The 23,281-nt window shown below is 46.9% G+C and overlaps 1 protein-coding gene across 5 annotated transcripts in view; it reads right to left on the bottom strand.

Annotated features, from left to right (window-relative positions):
* LOC126293186 (F-box/LRR-repeat protein 7-like) overlaps positions 1-23,281 on the bottom strand; it is a 99,690-nt gene that overhangs the window by 70,844 nt on the left and 5,565 nt on the right. For 3 of the 5 annotated variants that reach the window (XM_049986297.1, XM_049986298.1, XM_049986299.1), the window contains exon 2: positions 3,656-3,913. In XM_049986297.1, coding sequence (XP_049842254.1) covers positions 3,656-3,843 — 188 coding nt within the window. In that variant the 5' untranslated portion in view covers positions 3,844-3,913. Of the gene's footprint in view, positions 1-3,655; positions 3,914-23,281 lie in introns of those variants that run through there. The other 2 variants (XM_049986301.1, XM_049986300.1) reach the window with 2 other exon arrangements.

The raw sequence follows: 23,281 nt of genomic DNA on the forward strand, positions 1-23,281 counted from the left end.
GAGGATAAAATCAGAGAGATTAGAGCCCACACAGAGGCATACCGACAACCTTTCTTTCCACAAACAATATGAGACTGGAATAGAAGGGAGAACCAATAAAGGTACTCTGCCACACACCGTCAGGTCGCTTGCAGAGTATGAATGTAGATGTAGATATAAGCTGCTGGAGGCTCCATAGTAGTGTGGTCTGTGTTTAAATGGAATACAGTGGGTTCTCTGGTCCAGCCGAACCAATCACTGACTGGAAACAGTTATGTTTGCCTACTTGGAGACCATTTGCAGCCACTCTAGGTCTTTGTGTTCCCAAACAATGGATTTTTTTTTATGGATAACAATGCACCCTGTCACCGGACAACAATCTTTCGCAGTTAGTTTGAAGAACATTACGGACAATTCGAGAAATGGATTTGGCCAACTGGATCACCCGACACGAGTCCAATCAAACATGTAAGGGACATAACTGAGAACTCAGTTCGTGCTCAAAATCCTGCACCAGTGACGCTTTCACAATTATAGATGGCTACGGAGGAAGTGTGCCTCAATATTTCCACAGAGGGCTTCCAGCAGCTTGTCGAGTTCGTGCCACATCGAGTTGCTGCACTACGATGCCAACAGGAGATCCGACACAATATTAGGATGTATCTCCTAACTTTTGTCCTCTCAGTGTATGCACAAGTAGTAAAATTTTATAACTAATTATCCTTCCTATTATTCCAATTTCAATGCCCAGCAGTATACATACAGGGTGTTCAAAAAGTCTCTCCGCAGTGCTGTACGATTGTTAGCCGCGCGTGCTGTGTGATTGTTCGCCTGCCTGGGTTACTCCCCTTCAAGCGGACTCTCCCAACATTCCATTGTTTTGTTTATCTCACTGTTAAAATGCTAACCATTGAAGAATGTGTGTTTTTAGTCGAACAAGTGTTCAAAGCTGGTAGTAAATACACAGTTTCAGTTCGCCAAACATTTAATTCAGTTTTCCCGGAGACAACACTCCCACATCGCGATACTGTGCGAGATTTGATTAACAAATTTTGAAGTACAAATTCAGTGACAGATGCACCGAGAAGTGGTCATCCTAGCATTTTGTCTGAGGATAAATTACTCAATATTTCTGATAAAATGTCCACGAATCCGAACACGTCAGTGAGAAAACTTGCCCAGGAAATCAATGTTAGTGTTGGAACAGCCCACCCAGCCGTAAGGAAAAAATTAGAACTTTTTCTATACAAAGTGACAGTCGTGCAAGAATTGAAAAATACTGATCATGGCAAGAAACTGCATTATCGTCAGTGGTCCAAAAATTTCATTCAATAAAATGGGAGGGATACTATTAATGAAATGTTTTTCACTGATGAGGTGTGGTTTCATTTATCCAGGTATATGAACTAACAAAATTCTCATATGTGGAGTACTGCAAATCCATTTTGTATTCATGAGGAACCACTTCATTCTGTAAAAATAGGAGTTTGGAATGCAATTACTTGACGTTGGATTGTGAGTCCCATATTTTTCAATGAAACAATAAATGTACAATGATACTGCAGTGAGTTTCATTTCAGTATATTCTCTGTGGCATACAGCACGCGTGGCTAACAATCATACAGCACTGTGAAGAGACGTTTTGAAAACGCTATATAACATGTAACAGTTACAACACAAACAGGAAACAACCATTATTATGAAAAGGATAGTTGTTGCTCACCAGATAGTGGAGTTGCCGAGTCGTAGACAGGAACAACAAATAGACAGTGATTCTTGAGTTTCTCCCGGCGTATTTGATAATCAAAATAGCCACAGGTGTACTGCCGGTGTACAGTGTCCAAGGGGCACAGTATTTCGGCGATCATACGTGTCGCCATCATCAGGTGAACTGACGGGCTGAGCTCCTGTGAACGTGCCGGTACGGAGATCCGTATGCTATGGCTGCTCAGAGGGAACTGGGTTCGGTCGCGACAGTGGCTGATTTAAATACCCTCTACGCACCGTCTGACCAATATACGACTTGCCACATTGACACGGAATCTGGTACACGCCGGCCTTCCTCAAATCGAGGTCATCTTTGGTGCTCCCCACCAGTGCACAAGTTTTATTCGGAGGACAAAACACAGTTCTGACCCGGAGTTTCTCCAAAATGCGGGCGATTTTCCCCGAGAGTGTGCCTGTATATGGAATAAACGCAGTGCCTACCTCCTCCCTCGTGATTTCATTCATCTCCACAGGTTGTGATGAGGTGGTTGGGTGGAGAGCACGTTGAATCTGCCAGATCAATGCCGTGAACACCAGAGGCACACTCGACTGATGTATCCAAGCAAGTCGGTGGTCGCTGAACACTGTTTGTCGCAAAATCACGCTATGGAGTATGAACGCACGAGGATTCTGGTACAGACGTCGAGATACTGGGACAGCATTGTTAGAGATGCCATCGAAATTCACACCAATGACGACCTCATAAACTGTGACTGTGGCTATAATCTTAGCAAGGCTTGGAAACCAGCGATTGGGTTAATCAAGAGTAAATCGAGCAAACGTATAGTTGTGACGACCACGGCGGACAGAGCCATCACACCGACGTCATCTCAGACGCCGTCGCAATCTGTTCCACCACGCTACCGTGGCGAGGGGCGCGGACGGCGGAGGGAGCGCGCCGCGGGTGAAGGGTATTTAAATCGGCCGCCACCGTGACCGAACTCAGTTCCCCCTGAGCAGCCATAGCGTACAGATCTCTGTACCGGCACAGTCACAGGAGCTCAGTCCGCCAGTTCACCTGATGATGGCGACATGTATGATCGCCGAAATATTGTGCCTGTTGGACACTGTAGACCGGCAGTACACCCATGGATATTTTGATTAACAAATAGACAGAGCTTTCGGCCACACAGGCCTTCGTCAGAATTAAACACAGGCACATTTGCACAAATGGCAACGGTCCTGCCGCAGTGGATACACCGGTTCCCGTCAGATCACCAAAGTTCAGCGCTGTCAGGCATAGTCGGCACTTGGATGGGTGACCATCTTGGCCGCTATACGCTGTTGCCATTTTTCGGGGTGCACTCAGCGTTGTGATGCCAATTGAGGAGCTACTCGACCGAATAGTAGTGGCTCCGATCAAAGAAAATCATTATAACAACCGAGAGAGCAGTGTGCTGACCACGCGACCCTCCTATCCGCATCCTCAGCTGAGGATGACACGGCAGTCAGATGGTCCCGATGGTCTACTTGTGGCCTGATGACTGAGTACATGCACACGTATGCAACTCACACACATGACCACAGTTTCTGGTTGGCAAGGGCTCAGCAGCCAGAGACTGTGGTCACGTGTGTGAGTTGTGAACACGTGCGTGTGCCCGTGTGATTAATTCCGACAAAGGCCTGTTTGGCTGAAAGCTCTGTCGGACTGTCTATTTGTTGCGCCTGTCTACAATGCAGCATCTCTGCTGTATGGTGAGCAGCAACTATCCTCTGCATAATATTGTCATTATTCCATCCTGGATTTTCCATTGTTAGAATGAAAACTGAAGAAATACAAGATTTGACACAGTTAGAAAGACACTGTTGTCCAGTCATCAGAGCAAAAATTTAAATTAAGTAAAATAAGGAATTTGCTGTATTTAGGCTAAAGTCAACTGGAATGGCAAGAATAACCACCACCGCTCACCTTCCTACGATGATGTACTCTTTGTCGCGCCAGAGTGTCGGGTCGTGTGCCAGTCGCTTCCATCGCCTGCAGACATTTTGTAAAATGTCCGTTAGCTCATTAGTGCTGAAGTAGGAAAATATATCGATAACTATTTCATCTGGAAGACTTTCAAAAGGCTCGACCCGTCCACATTTTCTTTCTGCCATTCCTGCTGTCCAGCACGGCTGTTCCAACAGTGATGTGCAATCTGCTGTGGCTCAGGGAAGGTGCTGCTGGCTGCTGAAACCAAAATTATTCGTGCTTTCCTATCACAGATTTCTTATTATCAATAATGGGGCAACAATGAAAGTTTGGAACAGTACATCACTAAGTACACTCTACAGCAACACTTCTCAAACTTTTTAAATCAGCAACCCCTTTCGAACACACACATTTCCCTGTGACTTCCATTCGCAGTTGTAATTGTAATTGACTGTAGTAAATAAATTAAGGAATAAAGGTAACATGAACAAGATTGGGAATTCTGCTTAGCTTTTCGACATTTCCTTCTTTACAACTACGGAGCAAACACAAACACAAACACACACACACACACACACACACACACACACACACACAACACACAACACACAACACACAACACACAACACACACACACTTCGTCTGCAAGTATCTATTTGCAGGTCAGTTACTTTGAATTTTTTCCACATATGTGTTGGTGTCCTGTGAATAGGTGCACATTTTTCATTTTTGGCTATGCTCATTTTTTAATATTTATCCATTTTTTTGAGGGGGGGGAGAATCAGTCTTCTAACCAGTTTGATGTGGCCCACCACGAATTCCTCTCCTGTGCCAAACTCTTCAACTTAGAGTTACACATGACATCTACATACTCAATTATTTGCTGGCTGTATTCCAATCAATTATTTGCTGTATGTATTCCAATCAATTATTTGCTGTATGTATTCCAATCAATTATTTGCTGTATGTATTCCAATCTCTGTCTTCCTCTACAGGTTTTACCCCTCTACAGCTCCCACTAGTGCCATAGTAGTTATTCTGTTATGCCTTAAGAGGTGTCCTACCATCCTATCCCTTCTCATAATTGTTTTCCACTGATTCTGCAGAGAATCTCATTTCTTGAATAAGATTTTCACTCCGCAGGGGAGTGTGTGCTGATATGAAACTTCCTGGCAGATTAAAACTGTGTGCCAGATCGAGACTTGAACTTAGGACCTTTGCCTTTCGAGGGCAAGTGCTCTACCATCTGAGCTACCCAAGCACGACTCACGACCCGTCCTCACAGCTTCAATTCTGCCACTATCTTGTCTCCTACTTTCCAAACTTCACAGAAGCTCTTCTGCGACCTTGCACTCTTGGAAGAACGTACACTCTGCTGCACAGTGAAAATCTCACTCTGGAAACATCCCCCAGACTATGGCTAAGCCATGTCTCCGCAATATCCTTTCTTCAAGGAGTGTGAGTTCTGCAAAGTTCGCAGAAGAGCTTCTGTGAAGTTTGGAAAGTAGGAGACGAGGTACTGGCAGAATTTAAGCTGTGAGGACGGGTTGTGAATTGTGCTTGGGTAGCTCAGATGGTAGATCAAAGCAGACGGGTGGGATTGGACACTTCTATTATTCTCAGCTATGTTACAGTATACTGTTTACTGTAGTTCGTCACCAACAGTGCAGACGTCTGAGCCATGCACCTCATCGCCCGAGCTGCCTGCGGCCGTCCGCTCTGTTCAGTTCTGATGACCGCACCACGGGCTGTTGAGCTCACATGTCACCAGTACCAGCGACACAGTGTGCGGGCCAATTTGCTTTCTGAACCGGCTGCACTCCGTTGAGAATCGTCAAGGGCCGATATTCTGGGAACAGAGTGTTCTGGATCCTTCATAAAGAAAAATGACTCGCAGTGAAAAATAATGGAGTCACACAGTGACACGTATAACAGTAATGTGGGGCGCTCAACTGCGCAGTCAGCGCCCATGCAAAGTCCCAATTCTTACACAGTCCAGTTTTTACACAATCCAATCTAGCCCTGTCACGGATGATGTTTATGATGATGATGAAATGATAAGGACAACACAAACACCAAGTCCCCAGAGAAAATCCACAACCAAGCAGGAATCTAACCCAGGACCCAGTGACGCAATCCAGTAATGAAAATAGTATCTGCAAAGCTAATACATCAATAGTTCTGTCAGCCTTCCGACGTCTGCAAAATCAAGTGTCACGGAGAAATGTGTAACAAGTGTCGAAGAGGTCTGCGACCATTCGGCAAAGTTGCAGGAGAAGGCTTTCACAATCTTGAGCAGACACTGCCAGAAATAGGAGCACTGTACCTTATTGCAAGCACAAGTGACGCGTTTCCTCGCCTGTCATCAATATCGCGCAATGGAAAGGAAATACACAAATACAGTGTGACTGTGGCCCCCAAGCGCTGCAGGATATGGAGGATGGTGTGCGCACAGGCACAACTTACACATGGACAAACATGTACGCTAAAACCCATCATATGACTCCTTAGAACATATTCAATATCGCTAGGGTTGTAGTTGTTTTTGGGAGTTACTATCTGACAGAGAGAAAGGTGCTACAAATAAACGGGAGGAATCTGAAGCTAACACGAGCAAGTTAGGGATATTTACGAGCTACCTGTCGAGGGTCACGTTCTTTACCGAACACGGGGCAAATGTGAAACACACATTTCTACATCTACACAGGACAGAAAATATGTCGCAAACTGCGACAATAATTCTCAAAAACATGCCATAACATATGAGGGTGTGTCAAATGAAAACCTTAATTTTTTTTTTCAATATTATTTATTGTGCGGAAGTGGTACAAAGCTCTATCACTTTTCTATATTATCTCCCCCACGCTCAATACAAGTCCTCCAGCACTTACAAAGGGCATAAACTTCTTTAGGAAAAAATTCTTTTGGTAGTCCGTGCAACCACTCACGCACCGCGTGGCGTACCTCTTCATCAGAACGGAATTTCTTTCCTCCCATTGCGTCTGAGTGTTCCAAACATATGGAAATCACTTGGGGCAAGGTCTGGTGAGTATGGTGGGTGAGGAAGACACTCAAAATGCAGGTCTGTGATTGTTGCAACTGTTGTACGGGCAGTGTGGGGCCTTGCATTGTCATGTTGCAAAAGGAAACCAGCTGACAGCAATCCACGTCGCTTTGATTTGATTGCAGGCTGCATATGATTTTTTAGGAGATCTGCGTATGATGCATTTTTGACAAATGTCTCTCTAGGCATGTAATGCTCCAAAATGACGCCTTTTTCGTCCCAAATGAGACTTAAAATAACCTCTGCTCAAGGTTCTGTTCCAAACTTCTTTGGTTTTGGTGATGAGGAATGGCACCATTCCTTGCTCGCTCTCTTCATTTCCAGTTGGTGGAGTGAACCCAGGTTTCGTCTCCCGTGACGATTCTTGCAAGGAAGCCATTGCCTTCTCATTCAAAGTGCCAAAGAAGTTCTTCACAAGCATCAACACGTCATTCTCTCATTTCAGGAGTCAGCTGCCATGGCACCCGTCTTGCAGACACTTTGTGAGACTGGGGCACATCATGCACAATATGGTGTGCTGATGCATGACTAATCTGTAAACGTGCTTCAATGTCATTCAGTGTCACTTGGCGGTTTCCTTCACTATGGCTTCAACTGCTGCAATGTTCTGTGGAGTCACAACTCGTGCCTGACCTGGATGAGGAGCATCTTCCACTGAAGTCACACCATTTGCGAACTTCCTACTCCATTTGTAGACTTGCTGCTGTGACAAACGTACATCACCGTACTGAAGCTTCATTTGTAGATGAATTTCAATAGGTTTCACACCTTCACTGTGAAAAAACCGACTAATGCGACGCTGTTCTTCCCTGATGAAAGTCACAAGCGGGGTGGCCATCTTTATACTGATACTGCGACGGTATGTGTGCATCTGCACTATGCTGCCACCTACAGGCCATTCTGCGCGTTGTTTGTAGCACGATTACCAACTTACAAGATGGTGGAGCGAAATTTCAATTTGTTATTACAAATTTAAGGTTTTCATTTGACTCACCCTCGTAATATCTGTGTTTTTCAACGTTAACACATTACCGAGCGAAGTTTTATGTGAATTTAGGAAAACACACTTGTTTGGGATCTGGGATTACCAGGTAGCTCAAGAATAAATTCAGTTTCTCTGAGTATTTCAAGTAGCTACTGAGGCTGTGGAACTGACAGTGGTCCAACGCTGTAGTTGCTTGTTCCATTGGTGTACCAGGTACAGGAAAACGGTGCCTATACTGCGGAAATGAGGCAACCACTCTACAACTGATCGACGTTAGAGAGCTACCGTCGGTCAGTTGTAGAATTTTGGAACACGTATTATGTTCGAGTGTAATGACTGTTCTGGAGACTAGAAATCTACTCTGTAGGAATCAGCATGGGTTTCGAAAAAGACGATCGTGTGAAACCTAACTCACGCTATTCGTCCACGAGACTCAGAGGACCATAGACACGGGATCCCAGGTAGATACCGTGTTTCTTGACTTCCGCAAGGCGTTTGACACAGTTCCCCAGAGTAGTTTAATGAAGAAAGTAAGAGCAATGGACTACCAGACCAATTGCGTGTTTGGATTGACGAGTTCCTAGATAACAGAACGCAGTATGTCATTCTTAGTGGAGAGAAGCCTTTCAAAGTACGAGTGATTTCAGGTGTGCCACAAAGGAGTGTCGTAGGACCATTGCTATTCACAATAGATATCAATGACCTTCTGGATAACATCGGAAGTTCACTGAGCCTTTTTGCGGATGATGCTTTAGTATATTGAGAGATTGTAAGAGCGGAAAATTGTACTGAAATGAAGGAGGATCTGCAACAAATTGACGCATGCTGCAGGGAATGGCAATTTAATCTCAATGTAGACAAGTGTAATGTACTGCGAATAGAAAGAAAGATCCTTTATCATTTAGCTACAATATATCAGGTCAGCAACTGGTAGCTGTTAATTCCATAAATTGTCTGGGAGTAGGCATAAGGAGTGATTTAAAATGGAATGACCATATAAAATTAATCGCCGGTAAAGCAGATGCCAGACAGATTCCGAAAACAAAGGAAGTAGGTTGCAGTACACTTGTTCGCCCATTGCTAGAATAATGCTCACCCGTGTGGGATCCGTACCAGATAGGGTTGATAGAAGAGATAGAGAAGATCCAACGGAGTGCAGTGCGCTTCATTACAGTATCATTTACTAATCGCGAAAGCGTTACGGAAATGATAAACTCCAGTGGAACACTATGCAACAGAGACACTCAGTAGCTCGGTACACGGTTTTGTTAAAGTTTCGAGAACATACCTTCACCAAGGAGTCAAGCAGTATATTGCTCCCTCCTACGTATATCTCGCGAAGAGACCATGAGGATAAAATAAGAGAGATTAGAGCCCACACAGAGGCATACTGACAATCTTTCTTTCCACAAACAGTACGAGACTGGAATAGAAGGGAGAATTGATATAGAATAGAAGGGAGAATTGATATAGGTACTCAAGGTTCCCTCTGCCATGTCGCACACTGTCAGGGGGCTCGCAGAGATTGGCTGTAGATGTAGACAGATGTAGTTACAAGCTGCTGGTGGCTCCATAATAGTGGGGGTTGTATTTAAATGGAATACACCGATAGAGGTACTCAAGGTACCCTCCGACACACACAGTCAGGTGGCTTGCGGAGTATGGATGTAGATGTAGATATACGCAAAACGACGCAGCCATACAATCATAAACAAATATAATTTAAATTTTTGGTTAAATATTTTAAATACTCGGAACTGGATAAGATTGTATGTAAACAAGACGATGCGCCTCAATATTGTCTAATATTTGCAGCAAGCAGCACTGACAGAAACAAACACTCCAAATCTCTAATGCGAAAATATGCAGATAAAGCCAGCCCTTCGATTGCATTATTTTTAGTACCACAGGCAACTCTCGATAACAGAGAAGGAAGCTATGCCGCAACATGATCCAGATGTGCTGCACTTCAATGTAAATGTGATTCTATGTAGGTATGCTAAGTAAATGTTATGACATCCTCAATGTTTGAAATAGGGAAAAGATGTAAACTGATGGCAAGAGCACGCCAGATTTATTAGTACCTACACGACATAATGTATACATGGTGTTTCTGTATGGGCGTGCAAACATTTTACAGGACATAGAGGATGCGCAAAACTATAGTCCTATATCTCTGACCGCTCTGTTATAGAATTTTAGAACATGTTTTTTGCTCGCGTATCATGTCGTTTCTGGAAACCCAGAATCTGTAGGAATCAACATGGATTCCGGTGTTTCGCGATCGTGTGAGACCCAACTCGCTTTATTTGTTCATAATACCCAGAAAATATTAGATACAGGCTCCCAGGTAGATGTCATTTTCCTTGACTTCCGGAAGCCATTCAATACAGTTCCGCACTGTTGCCTGATAAAGTAAGAGCCTACGGAATATCAGACCAGCTGTGTGGCTGGATTGAAGAGGTTTTAGCAAACAGAACACGGCATGTTCTTGATGGAGAGACATCTACAAAGTGCCACAGGGAGGTCACCTGCCTTACCAACAATTAATTTTATATGATCAATCCACTTCAAACCGTTCCTTACGCATACTCCCAGATATTTTACAAAAGTAACTGCTACCAGTATTTGTTCCGCTATCATATAATCATACAATAAAGGATCCTTCTTTCTATGTATTTTAAATACATTACATTTGTCTATGGTAAGGGTCAGTTGCCACTCCCTGCACCAAGTGCCTATCCGCTGCAGATCTTCCTGCATTTCGCTGCAACTTTCTAATGCTGCAACTTCTCTGTATACTACAGCATCATCCGCGAAAAGCCGCATGGAACTTCTGACACTATCTACTAGGTCATTTATATATATTGTGAAAAGCAATGGTCCCATAACACTCCCCTGTGGCATGCCAGCCACATGTGTCATGTCTTCCTAGTAATTGGGCTCCTTGCAGGAAATAAAGGATGTATACGTGAATAAAGAGCACAGCACGTGTAAGCTTGTACGCATGCTGTAAATGAACTGGAAAACATGTTAGACAAAGCGGTAACGATATGAAGATGGCATCTGTCACCATTGGTGAGCATACAGGTCTGTAGAATGAAATTACAATGAAATCAATACCATTAGCTGCGACCAGGACTCCAACCCAGGATCTCTTGCTTACATGGCAGACGCTCTACCCATCTGAGCCACCGAAGGCACAGAGAATAGTCCGACTACAGGGATTTATCGCCGCCACTGTCCCCGTGAGCCCCACATTTTTAACTTATAGTCCACACACAACATTCCTAGTGCCCCTGCCATTATACCCATTACTCGCAGCGGACAATCCACTGAGACCCGTATGCTATATCTGTCTCATTACAAATGGTGGACCTGTGAATCCTGAAGGGGCACACAGAGCAACTCAACAAGTTTGTGGTGTGCAACTTTAATAAGCCAAGTGGCCGTGGTGCACCTGCAATCAATTATTTTAGCAAAATGGAGGATATGAAGGAATACGCACAAGTGGTCTGGTCGTATGCAGAGACAAAATCGGCGGGCCGCCGTCGTTCAAGACTATAAAGAAGTGGTGTGATCAGTTTTTGGCTACTGGGAGTGTTGCGAAAGGGCACGGTGGTGGTAAGCCTGGGATCAGCGAACATCATCAAGTGCAGCAGTCATTCGAACAAAGTCCACAGAAATCAGTGTGACAGGCAGCACAAGAACTTCGTATGAAATGGTGAACAGTGCACAAAGTGTTTCATCAGTGATTACATGTGTACGCGTATAAAGTGCAGGTTGTGCAAGAAATCAAGACTGATGATCGACCAAAGCGAGAAGAATTTGCGTATGTCATGTTAGATCGTATTGCCGCGGACGAGAATTTTTTTATTACGCGTGATGTTTACTGACGAGGCAACCTTTCACGTGTCAGGGGCTGTCAATCGTCACAATGTGTGCATCTGGGGGTCTGAAAATCCATGTGCACCTAGGGAACACATGTGCGACAGTCCAAAAGTTAATGTGTGGTGTGGTTTGGTGATAAATCGCATTGTTGGTTGGTTGGTTTGTGGGGGTTAAAGGGACCAGACTACTTAGGTCATCGGTCCCTTGTTCCACGACCATAATAATACACGAAGAAAAGTCCAACAAGCAATAAACACATAACGGAGACGACAAGGGACGACACAGTACAAGAAAGACATAGACGAAGACCAGAGAAAAGAGATGAACAGACACACAGGGTGCGACGGTCATTGGCCGACCATGAAAATAAAACTGGAAAGGCCAACAACCAAGGGACACATTAAAACACCACAAACTAAAACCCCAGGCCAAAAGCCACAGTCGACACTAAAAAAAAAATAAAAAGGGACTCTCATATTGAATGATAAAAACCCCCTGCTCGAATAAAACGGAGAACTAAGTCAGCCATAGTAGAGTCATCGGTTAAAAGAGCAGGGAGTGTATCAGGCAGCGCGAACGTCTGCCTGAGGGCAGTTAAAAGTGGGCAGTCTAGTAAGACGTGTACCACGGTCAGGGCCAATCCGCAGCGACAGAGAGGCGGGTCGTCACGGCACAAGAGATACGCGTGCGTGAGCCGGGTATGTCCTATGCGGAGCCGGCAGAGGACGACAGCGTCCTTGCGAGACCCCCGCATGGAGGAGCGCCACACACTGGTTGTCTCCTTGACTGCCCGAAGTTTGTTGGGAGAGGGCAGGGTGCGCCACTCATCACGCCAAGCAGCAAGGACCTTCTGCCGCAATACGGATCGGACGTCACTCTCTAAAAGACCGATCTCCATGGCCGGGGAACTGACCGCCTGTTTCGCCAGTTCGTCAACCCGCTCGTTACCCGGGATGCCGACGTGACCCGGGGACCAAACAAAGGTGACAGAGCGGCCGCAACGGACGAGAGTATGGAGGGACTCCTGGATGGCCATCACCAGACGGGAACGAGGGAAACACTGGTCAAGAGCTCGTAAACCGCTCAGGGAGTCACTACAGATGACAAAGGACTCACCTGAGCGGGAGCGGAGAAACTCTAGGGCACGATAGATGGCAACCAACTCGGCAGTGTATACACTGGAGCCAGCTGCCAATGACCGTTGCTCACAATAATCCCGTAGAGTGAGAGCGTAACCAGTGTGACCAGAGACCACCGAACCGTCGGTGTAGGCCACCGCCGCGTTCGGAAACTCGGCCAGGATGGAATGAAAGCGGCGGCGGAGGGCCTCCGGAGGCACTGAGACCTTCGGACCCTGTGCCAAGTCGAGCCGAAGGCACGGTCGGGGCACACTCCACGGGGGCAGACGGAGATTGGCCCGGAAAACAGGCGGCAGAGGAAAAAAGTCAAGGCCACGGAGAAGGTCCCGGAGGCGAACCGCAATGGGACACCCTGACCGGGGCCGCCTGTCTGGAACATGGACGATCGAGCGCGGGAACAGGAGACGGTAGTTTGGGTGCCCTGGCATGCTATAAACGTGCGCGGCATAGGCGGCCAGAAGGCGGTCACGCCGGAACCGCAATGGAGGGACACCAGCCTCCACAAGTATGCTGTCGACGGGGCTTGTCCGGAACGCTCCCGTGGCGAGACGGATCCCGCAGTGGTGTATGGGATCCAGCAATCGCAATGCTGAAGGCGAGGCAGAACCGTACACCACACACCCATAATCAAGGCGGGACTGGATCAGCGCTTGATATAGGTGGAGGAGGGTGGACCGGTCGGCACCCCACCTGGTGTGGCTTAAGCAACGGAGAGCGTTTAAGTGCCGCCAGCATGTTTGCTTCAGCTGCCTAATATGGGGCAGCCAAGTCAACCGGGTATCGAACACCAGTCCCAAGAACCGATGCGTCGCGACCACAGCAAGAGGTTCACCGTCAAGGTAAAGGCGCGGCTCAGGGTGAACCGTGCGACGCCGGCAGAAATGCATAACGCAGGTCTTCGCGGCCGAAAACTGGAAGCCGTGCGCTACAGCCCATGACTGCGCCTTGCGGATGGCACCTTGCAGCTGCCGTTAAGCAGCGGCGATGCCACTGGAGCTGTAATATAGGCAGAAGTCGTCCGCATATAAAGAAGCCGCGACGGACGACCCCACCGCCTCAACGAGCCCATTGATGGCAATTAAAAACAGGGACACACTGAGGACAGACCCCTGTGGGACCCCGTTCTCCTGGACCCGGGAGGAACTATGCGACGCAGCTACTTGCACGCGGAAGGAACGATACGAAAGAAAATTCCGAATAAAAATCGGGAGCGGGCCCCTAAGGCCCCACCCATGAAGTGTGGCCAGGATGTGATGGCGCCAAGTCGTATCGTATGCCTTCCGCATGTCGAAGAAGACGGCAACCAGATGTTGGCGGCGCGCAAAGGCTGTACGGATGGCAGACTCCAGGGAGACCAGATTATCGACGGCAGAGCGGCCTTTACGGAACCCACCCTGAGACGGAGCCAGAAGGCCCCGAGACTCGAGGAGCCAACTCAACCTCCGGCTCACCATACGTTCCAGCAACTTGCAAGGAACGTTGGTGAGGCTTATGGGGCGATAGCTCTCCACCGTCAGCGGGTTCTTGCCAGGTTTCAATACGGGGAGGACTATGCTTTCCCGCCATTGAGACGGGAAAACACCCTCGACCCAGACGCGATTGAAAAGATCTAGGAGGCGTCGCTGGCAAGGCACTGAGAGGTGTTTCAGCATCTGGCTGTGAATGCGGTCTGGTCCAGGAGCCGTATCAGGGCAAGCAGAAAGTGCGCTCTGGAATTCCCATTCGCTGAAAGGAGCATTGTACGACTCCGCGTGGTGCGTGTGAAAGGAAAGCCTCCGACTTTCCAACCGCTCTTTCCGGGAGCGGAAGGCCAACGGGTAGTTCGTTGACGCGGAACACTGAGCAAAATGCTCTGCTAACCGGTCCGCAATCGTGTCGGAGTCGGTGCACACTGCTCCATTCAGCGAAAGCCCAGGGACAGAGACAGGTGGCCGATAGCCTTGGAGTCGCCGAATCTTGGCCCAAACCTGCGATGCAGAGGTACGGACGCCAATGGTGGAAACATAACGTTCCCAGCACTCCTGCTTCCGTTGGCGAATAAGGCGTCGGGCTCGGGCGCGGAACTGTTTAAAAGCAATGAGGGTCTCCAACGACGGGTGCCGCTTATGGCGCTGAAGAGCCCGCCGGCGATCTCGAATCGCCTCTGCGATCTCGGGCGACCACCACGGCACAGTCCTCCGCCGAGGTGACCCGGATGTACAGGGAATCGCAGATGCCGCCGCAGAAACGATGCTGGTGGTGACCGACTGAACCACCGCATCAATCGGATCAGTGGAAGGAGGTGCGATCACTGCGACAGATGTAAATAAGTCCCAATCAGCCTTATTCAGAGCCCATCTGGAGGGGCGTTCAGAAGAGTGACGCTGTGGCAGTGACAGAAAGATGGGGAAATCGTCACTACCACATAAGTCGTCATGGACCCTCCAGTGGATGGATGGTGAAAGTCCGGGGCTGCAAATAGAAAGGTCAATGGCCGAAAACGAGCCATGGACCGCACTAAAGTGGGTCGCCTCTCCCGTGTTTAAAAGGCAGAGGTCAAGCTGTGACAGAAGGGTCTCGACATCTCTGCCCCGGCCAGTAATCGCGGCGCTACCCCACAAGGGGTTATGGGCGTTAAAGTCGCCCAGCAACACAAAGGGAGGCGGCAGTTGTCCTATCAAGGCAGCCAACACATGACGAGAGACATCACCATCCGGTGGAAGGTACAAACTGCAGACAGTAATAGGCTGAGGCGTCCACATCCTTACAGCGACAGCCTCTAAGGGTGTATGAAGAGGCACACACTCGCTGTAGATAGAGTTAAGGACGTAGACGCAGACTCCACCAGACACCCTCTCATAAGCTGCCCGGTTCTTATAATAACCCCGATACCCTCGTAGGGCAGGGGTCCGCATTGCCGGAAACCACGTTTCCTGGAGGGCAATGCAGAAGAAAGGGTGACTGCTGACGAGTTGGCGGAGCTCAGCAAGGTGGTGGAAAAAACCGCTGCAGTTCCACTGGAGAATCTCTTTGTCCATGGGCGAAATAGGCGTGAAGGGACCGAGGAGGCGGATCACGTCACTGGGTCACCTGCTGTCACCGATCGAGGACCAGTACAATCGGCGTCCTCGGCGTCTGAGGGTATGGTGAGATCCAGGTCCTCAGCGGACGCCAGGATCTCCACCTCATCCCCAGACGCAGAGCCTGTATGGAGCGGTGGGGTGGATGCCACCGCGCGTTCCTTGGCCTTAGAGGCCTTCTTCTTCTTCTTCGTCTTCTCTCTCTGCTCCTTGGGCTTTACTGGCTGGGAGGGCTCCACCGAGTCAGTCTCCGGGACGGAGGAGGAGCGGGAAGCCCTGCGACCAGCCGCTGGCCTGCTTTTCAGCCATTGGCTGACGTCACCCTTCCCAGAGGTGGAAACCTGGGAAGGGAGGGACCCGAGGGATCCCTTGCGAGAGAGAGTCGCCGAAGAAGTCGGACGCTTCTCCGGCTTAGAGGTGGGGACTTGTGTCCCCGATGGTTGGGGGGTCGTTGCTCCTGAGGTAGGTGGTGCAGGAGCAACAGATGGGGAAGTGCCCCCCACCATCAAGGGGGCAGGTGTAGTATTCCGGCTCAGAGTGTTCAGTGGAATCGGTGCAGCAGATGACAAAACTACTGTTTTGGCAGCGGTGGCATAGGAGCTGGTCAGAGCCACAGGATGTAGCCTCTCGTATTTCCGCTTAGCCTCAGTATAGGTCATGCGGTCCAGGGCCTTATATTCCATGATCCTTCGTTCTTTCAGTAGAACCTTGCAGTCAGGCGAGCAAGGGGAATGGTGTTCGCCGCAGTTCACACAGATGGGAGGCGGCGCACATGCAGTATTAGGATGTGAAGGGCGTCCACAATCTCTGCATGTCATGCTGGAAGTACACCGGGATGACATGTGGCCGAACTTCCAGCATTTGAAACACCTCATCGGGGGAGGGATATAGGGCTTCACATCACATCGGTAGACCATCACCTTGACCTTTTCGGGTAGGACGTCACCCTCGAAGGCCAAGATGAAGGCACCGGTGGCTACCTGATTATCCCTCGGACCCCGATGGACGCGCCGGACGAAGTGAACACCCCGCCGTTCTAAATTGGCGCGTAGCTCGTCGTCTGACTGCAAGAGTAGGTCCCTATGGAATATAATGCCCTGGACCATGTTGAGACTCCTATGGGGTGTGATCGTGACGGAAACATCCCCCAACTTGTCACAAGCGAGTAACCGCCGTGACTGTGCAGAGGACGCCGTTTTGATCAATACTGCCCCAGAGCGCATTTTGGACAAGCCCTCCACCTCCCCAAACTTGTCCTCCAAGTGCTCGACAAAAAACTGAGGCTTGGTCGCCATAAACGATTCCCCATCGACTCGTGTACAGACTAAATAGCGAGGTGAATAAGGTTCGCTGCCAACCGTAGCCTTTCGTTCCTCCCATGGTGTGGCCAGGGAGGGGAACGATTGTGGATCATATGCCTGAGCGTTATATTGAGGCCGAGAACGCTTAGAGACTGCTGGCGGCTGGCCGCCAGCAAGAGATGATGTACCACGCTTCATCGCGGGTCATCCGCCCTGATGCCACCTACTCCGACCAAGGGCCCTCCCCACGGGCGCCACCCAGCCTCAGCAACGACCACCTGGCGGGATGGCCATTGCCGGGAGTCCCGATGCCCCAAGTAGACAGGCATCTACTCCTTGGCATACGTGGGGAGTTAACGGCGCAGGCATCAGTAGAGCGATCCCTGTGTTGTCAGGGGGCTACAACCGACAGGGTACATGGCGGCCCCACCACAACGGACTGGCTACCATGCTGGATTTCAGGTGAAATGTAGTCCATGATCGTCATTGGCGCATAAAGCGACACAGCAGAGCAGACTGCAAAAACCGCACCCAAGAACAAAGCCACGCCCTAGAGATGGTGAGTGGGCGGGACAGCTATGCGACGACGACCAACCAAGCTAGAGATGGTAATGAGCGATGGACACATTGCACCTTGTAAGGCGCCCTTCCCCAATCAGCTCGCTCTTCGGAAGAATTTAGAAGATGGAGGTCAAACCCGGTAGGGGACCATCACATAAGGCCGAAACGTTTGAGACTCCTTTTAGTCGCCTCTTACGACAGGCAGGAATACCGTGGGCCTATTCTTACCCCCGAACCCACAGGGGGGAAATCGCATTGTTGGGCCGTTTTTCTTTCAGGAGTCGACTGTGGATGGAGCCATCTACCTGGACATGTTGGAACAATTTGCCGTGCCACAGATAACAGACCTGCAGCCAAATGTGATGCTTCAACAGGACGGTGCAGCACCCCATTGGAGCCTTGATGTCAGAGAAAAGTTTTAAATGACACATTCCCACAATGATGGATTGGCTGTGGAGGTCCAATTCCTTGGCCGCCACGTTCGCCCGACATAACCCCCCCTCGACATTTTCTTGTGGGGTTATGTGAAAGACTGGGTATACACTACACCAATAAAGGACCTGCAAGACTTGAAACAGCGCATAAGAATTGTCATCAATTCTGTCACAGAACAGATACTCTGCAACACATGGCACGAAACCGATTATAGACTTGATCTTTGCACTACCCGTGGCGCCCATGTTCAAGTGTACTGAACAGTGAACCGTCCACCTGTGTGTGAAAACTTGATGAGCTGCTGTATGATTCCCCTGTATTTGTTCATCAATAAATTGTGTTTCCTCTCAGATTTTATGAGTTCAAATGTTGTAATCTCATTGTGGACACCGTGCATGCCACTATTTTTTTAATCTCGATGCATGTTAGTTCCCTGTTGTTCGAGTGTCAGTCACAATTCTTTGCGTACTACTGTATAAAGAAGGTAGGATGTTTCCAGAATGAGATTTTCACTCTGCAGCAGAGTGTGTGCTGATATGAAACTTCCTAGCAGATTAAAACTGTGTGCCCGACCGAGACTCGAACTCGGGACCTTTGCCTTTCGCGGGCAAGTGCTCTACCAACTGAGCTACCGAAGCACGACTCACGCCCGGTACTCACAGCTTTACTTCTGCCAGTATCCGTCTCCTACCTTCCAAACTTGAGTCGTGCTTCGGTAGCTCAGTTGGTAGAGCACTTGCCCACGAAAGGCAAAGGTCCTGAGTTCGAGTCGGGCACACAGTTTTAATCTGCCAGCAAGTTTCAAGGTAGGATGTGTTGGAGAACACATCGATTGGCTGTATGGCGTCCTCTATATGAACTACCTATATAACATTTAAAGGAAAGAAAAAAAAAAACTTAGAAGAGACAGGCAGTCACCATTCAACAACTGTGGCAACAAATAACGCAGGAGATAAAGAATCTGACAGTGCTCAACAACTGTCTGATAATTTTAATTTAAATGAAGGATCAAATTTCCTTCCATGCAAGGGTACTTTGAGGACGGCACTGGGTGGTAGACCATTTAGTGCTCAACTTACACAAGAAAAGAGTAATAAACCAAGGGAAAATCTTTCACAAACAAATGTACAGCTAATATATGATCAACACAAAGGTAACAGAGATCTCTGTGATGCAGGAGGCCCATTTTATCTATTTGCTGATGAACGTAATGGTAATGTGGGTAAATACCACACCATGGCCTTGGGGAAGATGGTATTTCCCTCAGATTCTGAGTATAAGCAGAAAATCACAAATCTTAAGGTTGTGGGGAAAAACAGAATTAGGATTGATTTATCAACAAGAGAGGCTGTAAATAAGTTTGTGGAGGACAACCCACTGCACCACAGATGGTAGCATACATGCCAAACCACAGAACACACAATGAAGGAGTTATGAGAAACGTAGAGCCCAAATTAACAGTTAGAGATGAAAAATGGTCTTCAGTCTACAATTACAGTCACCCATGTAAGCTGAATGATTGCGAGAATAAGTAATTTAGAAATAACAAACTAAGTACCCCAATGAACATGTGTGGTCAAATTTGCATCACAGTTCCTACCAGAATATGTGATGATATATGGCATGAAATGTAATGTTAGACCGTATGTATCCCTAGGGAGGCAGTGCTTTAAATGCCTTCAGTGTAGCCATCTAGTAATCAATGTCAGTCACAGACTCAATGCAGTCAGTGTGGAGGGCATCATGAGACAGCTGAGTAAAGGGAACCACACATCGAGAGATAAGTCTTGGCCAGTATATCTCAAAGAACATGAAATTAAGAAAGTATCAGCTACATACAATATATCCTTTAAGGAAGATGAATAATATTTAAACTTGACCACATACTGCCGAACCACAACAGGTAATTATATCAGGAGATAAGGATAAGAATACAGCGATAATCTAACAGTTGGTGGCTGGTATAACAAATCTAATAATACAGTTTATGTCATCAAACAAAGATAGTCTGGATCAGGCTAATATATACAATACGGTTGCTTCAACAGTATAAAAAAACAAATAAGGATTAGGAAAGAAACATGTTATACTTACACTCTACTCATATAAACAGAATAATGGATATTAAAGTTCTCCAGTGGAATGCCAGATCCTTATATGCTAATAGAGAGTCGTTCATGCACGAGCTTTATAATTATCGCTGTTATAAGTGAAACTTGGATTAAACCAAATACGACTACTAGACATCAACGATATCAAATAATAAAATTGGATCAAGAGGGTGGAAACGGTGGAGTAGCTATATTGACTAGTACAATACTCAGCTATAAACTCATCACCATATCACAACCTACTCTTGAAATGATGATTCTCCATTGCATCTGTATAACATCCCCAACATGTAGGAATTTTGAATAACACATGCACACAATGTTGCAATATATGCCAAAACCCTTCCTAATATGTGGGAACTTCAATGCCCATCACATACACTATGTGATCAAAAATATCCGGACAACTGTCTGAAAATCACTTACAAATTTGTGGCGCCCTCCATAGGTAATGCTGGAATTCAATATGTTGTTGGCCCACTCTTAGCCTTGATGACAGCTTCCACTCTCACAGGCATATGTTCAATCAGGTGCTGGAAGGTTTCTTGGGGAATGACAGCCCATTCCTCACAGAGTGCTGCACTAGAGAGAGGCATCGATGTCGGTTGGTGAGGCCTGGCATGAAGTCAGTATTCCAAAACATCCCAAAGGTGTCCTGTAGGATTCAAGTCAGGGCTCTATGCAAGCCAGTCCATTACAGGCATGTTGTTGTTGTGCAACCACACTGCCACAGGCCGTGCATTATGAACAGGTGCTCGATCATGTTGAAATATGCAATTGCCATCCCTGAATTGCTCTTCAACAGTGGGAAGCAAGAAGATGCTTAAAACATCATTGTAGGCCTGTGCTGTAATAGAGCAATGCAGAACAATGAGGGGTGCAAGCCCCCTCCATGAAAAACACCACCACACCATAGCCTCCGAATTTTACTGTGGCACTACACATGCTGGCAGATGACGCTCATCGGGCACTTGCCATACCCAAACCTTGCCATCAGGTCGCCACACTGTGTAACGTGATTCATCACTCCACACAACGTTTTTCCACTGTTCAGTAGTCCAACGTTTACACTCCTTACACCAAGCGAGGCGGCGTCTGTCATTTACCAGCATGATGTGTGGCATATGAGCAGCCGCTCAACCATGAAATCTGAATTTACTCACCTCCCACCTAACTGTCATAGTACTTGCAGTGGATTCTGATGGAGAATTCCTGTGTGATGCTCTGGATAGCTGTCTGCTTATTACACATTACGAACCTCTTTAACTGTCGGCAGTATCTGTCAGTCAACAGATGAGGTCGGCCTGTACTCTTTAGTGCTGTACGTGCCCCTCCTGTTTCCACTACACTATCACATTCGAAACAGTGGACATATGCATGTTTAGGAGTGTGGAAATCTCGTGTACAGATGTAGGACACAAGTGACACCCAACCACCTGACCACATTCGAAGTTCGTAAGTTCCGCAGAGTACCCCATTCTGCTCTCTCACGATGTCTTATGACTACTGAGATCACTGATATGGAGTACCTGGCAGTAGGTGACAGCACAATACACCTAATATGAAAAACATATGTTTTTGGCAGTGTCTGGATACTTTTGATCACATTGTGTAGCATGAGGGTGTCATATAAATGATAAGGCAGCAAATACGTAAGGTCTTGCAATGATGATTATAACATGATCATATACAATGATGGATCTATAAAATTAAACCAAGAACAGTGGTTGAGACCAACTGCAGTGGGTATAACATAAGCTTCACCTTGTATGAACCATGCCACAGCATGGTCAGTTCTGCAGGATACTATGGGGTCAGATCATTTCCTTGTAACTATAAATATACAGTGTGAGAAAGTAACCGAGCACATATTGCCAACAAATTGACTTGGAACATGAACAAAGCGGATTGGTATAAATATTGACAAGTTCTTGAATTAGTAGTAAACTCAATAGAAAAAAACAACCTGCACACAGGGCCTATACGCAGCTACAGAACAGCATATACCTTGCAGCAAATAAATCCATCCCAAAACAACCTTTATCAACAAAAGCAAGGCAACTGGGTAATCTATGGTGGAATGAAGACTACAATACTGCAATACAAGACAGAAGGCAGCATTATGTGAATATGTTAAACAGCCTAATGCAAACAGCTTTTTGCTCTATAAACAAACGGAAGATAGAACCAATAAAATACTGAAATCCATTATCCAGTTGGATAAAATATTGTTGCAGTTTGACCAAGAATACTAAATCATCAGAGATATGCCAGAAGGTCATCAAATTTAGGAATAGTACCACTGCAGTCAATAACATACAGTAATATGAGTGGATAGAAGAATTGTGTGACCTTATTGCCCCACCAAGTGTTTGTAATATGCTAATCAGGATACAAAGGGAAACTGCTGCAACTCAAAATATGCTCACTACACAATTCTGCATTGATGAGTTGACATCAGTCATCAGGGAGAGCCCTAACACTACCCCAGGAATGGATCACATCACATATTCCATGACACAAAACATGCCCGACAGTACTGTAGAATTACTTCTTCAAATCTATAATAGAATTTGGATGCATCAAGAATTGGCTCCAGAATGGTAGCAATACATCATCGTCCCCATACATAAACAAAGTAAAAGATCCATTATTAGCAGCTTCCTACAGACAGATAGTATTATCATGTATTGCTCAAATATTGGAAAAACTAATAAAAAAAGGTGACTGGAATGGTGGGTAGAATCTTCATCCTTACCAGCTGGATCACAATCAGATTCTGTAAAGGTAGAAGCTGCACAGACAACATTTCAATATTTGTCACCTCCGCGTTAGGTGGCTTTGGCGAGAGCAATTATACAGTAGCACTACTTTTAGTGCAAAACATATGACAAGTATATTATTAGATACTTTACCACTTTTAGGAACTCCCCGTCAGTTTGTAGAAAGTATGTCATCATTAATAAGTGAATGTACTGTATATGATAGAAAGGTTAATGAATTCAAGGGCCTGTTCTTGGTGGACAATGGCTGACCACAAGAATCGGTACTCAGGCCACTACTATATCCAATATATA

This window comes from Schistocerca gregaria, chromosome 10 (genome assembly GCF_023897955.1).
Source record: "Schistocerca gregaria isolate iqSchGreg1 chromosome 10, iqSchGreg1.2, whole genome shotgun sequence".
In the NCBI taxonomy this organism is placed as follows: Eukaryota; Metazoa; Arthropoda; class Insecta; order Orthoptera; family Acrididae; genus Schistocerca; species Schistocerca gregaria.